This window comes from Sinocyclocheilus grahami, unplaced genomic scaffold, assembly GCF_001515645.1.
Source record: "Sinocyclocheilus grahami isolate Dianchi unplaced genomic scaffold, SAMN03320097.WGS_v1.1 scaffold710.1, whole genome shotgun sequence".
Lineage (NCBI taxonomy): Eukaryota > Metazoa > Chordata > Actinopteri > Cypriniformes > Cyprinidae > Sinocyclocheilus > Sinocyclocheilus grahami.
This window is the reverse complement of record NW_015505889.1, coordinates 124,009-128,105: the sequence shown is the minus strand read 5'-3', so window position 1 is coordinate 128,105 and position 4,097 is coordinate 124,009. Positions and strand designations below refer to the sequence as shown.

Genomic DNA, 4,097 nt, shown 5'->3' with positions numbered 1-4,097 from the left:
CTTATTGTAAAGTGTTTCCAAAATATTGTTCAAATTGGTACTGCCTTTAGTTATTTTGGAATAAATGTAAAAATGCATAAAAACACTATGAAATGTATAATTAGAATTTAAATTATTGAAAAAAATAATAAAATACAAAATAGAATTGTATTTGTTCTGTCTTTTTCATGTAATTTTTATTTAACCAAGAAAATGTGACAACATTAAGTGTAACAGGGACATTAATTTATATATATATAACTGCCTCCTCATTTTAAAACACCACCGCACCCCACTGATTCACACCATATACATAATTTGTAATAAGAATAGCCAGTTCTTTGAAACATGACATCTTGTTATATTTTCTCACAGTTCTGGGAAACTAAAAAAGAAGCACTCTAAAATTGCATTCTCTTTCTGCTGTTCCTGAAATTACTGTAATCACGATCAAATGTGCACACAGTTTTTTTTTAAATCACATCTTGCTTGACCACAGTCTAGAATGCCTTACTTGCCTCTTATAACCAACAACTATATTTATTTCTATCCATATAGGGTAATGTATAACTTCTGAATACTTTGATTGGATGTCTGAGACATCTGGGCTGATATTGTTTGTATAAATATGAACCATCTTCCTTAATAAAGTTGAGAATGCTTTGGTAGTGCACCGGCTCTCTGTATCTGCTCATTTATTCTTCCAGGCCTGCACTGCAACAGAACACACTGGGGTTTGTGATAAAATAATAAATAACTGATAAACTAACAGGCAAAAGGAAGTTAAGACTCTCAGAAGAGTATATAGCTCCCAGCTCTGTCTGATCCAGAACAGTTTCTCAGAAGGCTCTCAACATGTACCTGTTGGTGGTGGTCGTCTCTCTTCTTCTGAGCTCTGTTCCCGCTCAGAGTCGTCCAACTGAGGTGAGAACAGACAATAATATCTGAAATGAAATATTATATCATCAGCAGTTTCCCATTAAGGGTAGTTTTTCTTTTTTGTCAAGAATTTCTAATGTGCATGTGTTTAAAATTCATAAACAGGATTTATTCGAAAAGATCTCTGGGAAGACTGGTAAGATGCACAGAAAGAAAAATAAAAGCTAACTTGTAACTTTTATAGTGTTTTATTAATAATTTATTGATTCATGTCTCAGGTAACATCACTAAGAAAGATGACATGCCAGTGTCAACTATAATCCAGTCCAACAAACATGCAGGTAAGAGTATGAAAGCTATATGATTTGATAGTATAGGCACATCTTTTGTGTAGCAGTTGATGGCAAATTCCTCTTCATCTTATTCATTCAATTATATTATCAGTGTCAATAGACTGAATGATTTTGTGCATTATACTGTGTACCACACAGGACAGCGAGTGGATGGGCCCTTGATCACGTTTGGAGACATCGCCGTATCAACAGGGTTCAAGAATGCAGATCCGTGCACAGCTCGTGAATGCAAATGGGAGAGAAGCACAGATGGATTGGTCTATGTGCCCTACGTGATCTCCAACCAGTACTGTAAGTGACAATGATCACTACTTTTGATATCTCATCAGTGTCACATGATCTTATTAATATTGTACCCCTACCACAGCTCCAGATGAACTAAAAGTGATTGAAAGGGGCTTGTGGTCATTTGTGGATGTTTCCTGCATTCGATTCGTACCACATGAAGGGCAGAGGCACTTTCTCTACATAAAGTCTCATTCTGGGTAAATCTCCTGATTTATGGCTCCTTTTTAACCCATTTCTGTTATATAGTAAATGTGCTTTCCCAAAACATAAATATACAACCTGATTGCTGATGTGTGATCCACAGTTGCTATTCATATTTGGGGCGCCAAGGTGGAGGACAGGTTGTTTCTCTCAAGCGTCCTGGTTGTGTCTATCACCGTACTGTTCAACACGAGCTCCTTCATGCTCTCGGGTTCCATCATGAACAGAACCGCAGCGACCGCGACAAACACATCAAAATCCTTTTTGAGAACATCAAACCTGGTATTTTTCTTTAGAACTCTTCTGAGAAATTGAAACAAGAACAAAAAAGATTAATTTTATGTTTTAAATCAAACAAAATGGATAAAACATGGCATGTTACATTTAATCACATCAATTGTAGTCTAGATTCAATTTCACAGTGTAATTACCACGTTTACATTTATAGTCTTTAATATTCACTGTAACAGCACAGCGGCACAATTTCATGAGAAGAGAAACCAATAACCTGGCAACCCCCTATGACTACAAATCTGTGATGCACTATTCAAGGTAAGTGTTCTTGTAGTTCTGTACAAAACAGGGGGTTTTTTTCATCAGAGTTTACTGTTGTTTCTTTATGTGTGTTGTTTTAGGAAAGCTTTCTCCAGGAACAACGAGCCAACCATGATTCCCATTCCTGATAGGAATGTTGTGATTGGTGAAGCTCGAAGTATGAGCCGCAATGACATCCTGCGGATTAACAGACTCTACTGCCGTACGTTAAATCTTTACTGACACTTGCATTTGTGATTCTCTGCTGAGATCACCACCTCAGACCACCATGAATTTACACACAGTTCCAGGGTGTTTTATGCTGGTTAGCAGATAGGCCGCCATACCCATGCTGTTCACTAGCAACACTTACCTGGTCTGAATGGTCTTTATTTTACTCCTGCAGGCTAAACTAGTAAACAAGTCTGGTGGTCTCTGCAGTGGGATTTATTTTTATTGTAACTCTTATAACAAAGTCTTGTCTTTCTTTTCATGTTCATTGCTATTTTTGTCCTCAGGTTGAAGTGCTGCCAGACTGTATGAAGGATGTGTTTAATGACAGTATTCATCTTCATTTCAATCATCCTTTTTTGCACATCACAGTGTTAAATGATTTGACTTATTCTATCTTTTTCATTAAGACATCCTTGAAATCCGACACCTCTCAGTAGCCTACATAAACCATAAAGATAATACTATGTTCTAGTATTAGAAGTTTGTGACAAATCAACAAAAGTTGCAAATAGTGTGAACTCAAAAAGCTCTTTAAAACGAGATGCTGCTTAAAAAAATTAAAACTCCTATGATTGATGGCTTTTGTGAGAGAATTGTTGTTGTTGTTTTTTAACCAATTTATGTTTATAAAAGCTTTTCTCTTTCTCGTTCTTGGCTTTTGGTAATTCTTTTGCATTAGTAAAACTGGTGAATGCCATCGACATTATGTGCCCTTGTCTTTATATTAATATCATGTAGTTCATGCATAAGTAAGAACCAAGCACTAAATCCATAGTACTGTATGTACATGAATAAAACGATGATACAATAATCGTAATACAGTATGTTCTCAATACAAAGAGCAATATCACACTTTCTAAAAAATAGCAGCAGCAACTTTATATGACATGAAAAACCTTACTGAAAATTTTCAACAGTATACATGATTATGTAATTATTCTATAGGAAATTCACACTTCTAAATAATCTATATAACCTAATTCATTCACTGGTCACACAAATTCACATTATTTCCTTATCTAACCAGAGAAACACATATTATAACATGAATAAATAAAATCCAATAAAATGAAACACAAACTATCCAAATCAAAATGTTTGCATGGCTTTTACAGGGATGTTAAAGGCACAAATATTGTATATTTTGTGTAGTTTTTAAAAGGCTTTAAACACACACACACACACACACACACACACACACACACACTTCCATATTTGTGTATCACACAGTGCACAAAATAAATATCACATCCAGTAAAAGCATTCATCAGACCAGATGACCCTTCCTCATCCCCGGTGAAAACGACGTAGTATTAAATGTATAAAAAATATACTTGAAATTCAAGTAGTATGTTTATAATACATTTGTATTCCCAACATGCTTATTTGAAGTGCAATAAAAATATATTGAATTGCATTTGAATATATTTCAAAAAAATATACTAGAAGTACTTTTGTATTAAATATATACTTAGTTATACGTCTAAGAAATATGCTAAACAGAAGCATACTTTTAATGTATTTATAAAAAGTATACTAGAAATACTTTGGTAATAAATATATGCTTAGTTACACTTTTAAGGAATATGCTAAACACAAGCATACTTTTAGTGCCTTTTTAGTGTATTT

At 34.4% G+C, this 4,097-nt stretch overlaps 1 protein-coding gene across 1 annotated transcript; it reads left to right on the top strand.

Moving 5' to 3' along the window:
• The first annotated feature begins 813 nt into the window (after nt 1-813).
• Nucleotides 814-2,903, top strand: LOC107560096 (high choriolytic enzyme 1-like). The gene is made up of 9 exons (XM_016244145.1): nt 814-903; nt 1,024-1,054; nt 1,137-1,199; nt 1,350-1,502; nt 1,579-1,696; nt 1,804-1,982; nt 2,171-2,252; nt 2,336-2,457; nt 2,753-2,903. Exons 1-9 carry the CDS (start codon nt 835-837, stop codon nt 2,755-2,757), a joined length of 822 nt encoding a protein of 273 aa, XP_016099631.1. The 5' UTR covers nt 814-834; the 3' UTR covers nt 2,758-2,903.
• Nucleotides 2,904-4,097: the final 1,194 nt, after the last annotated feature.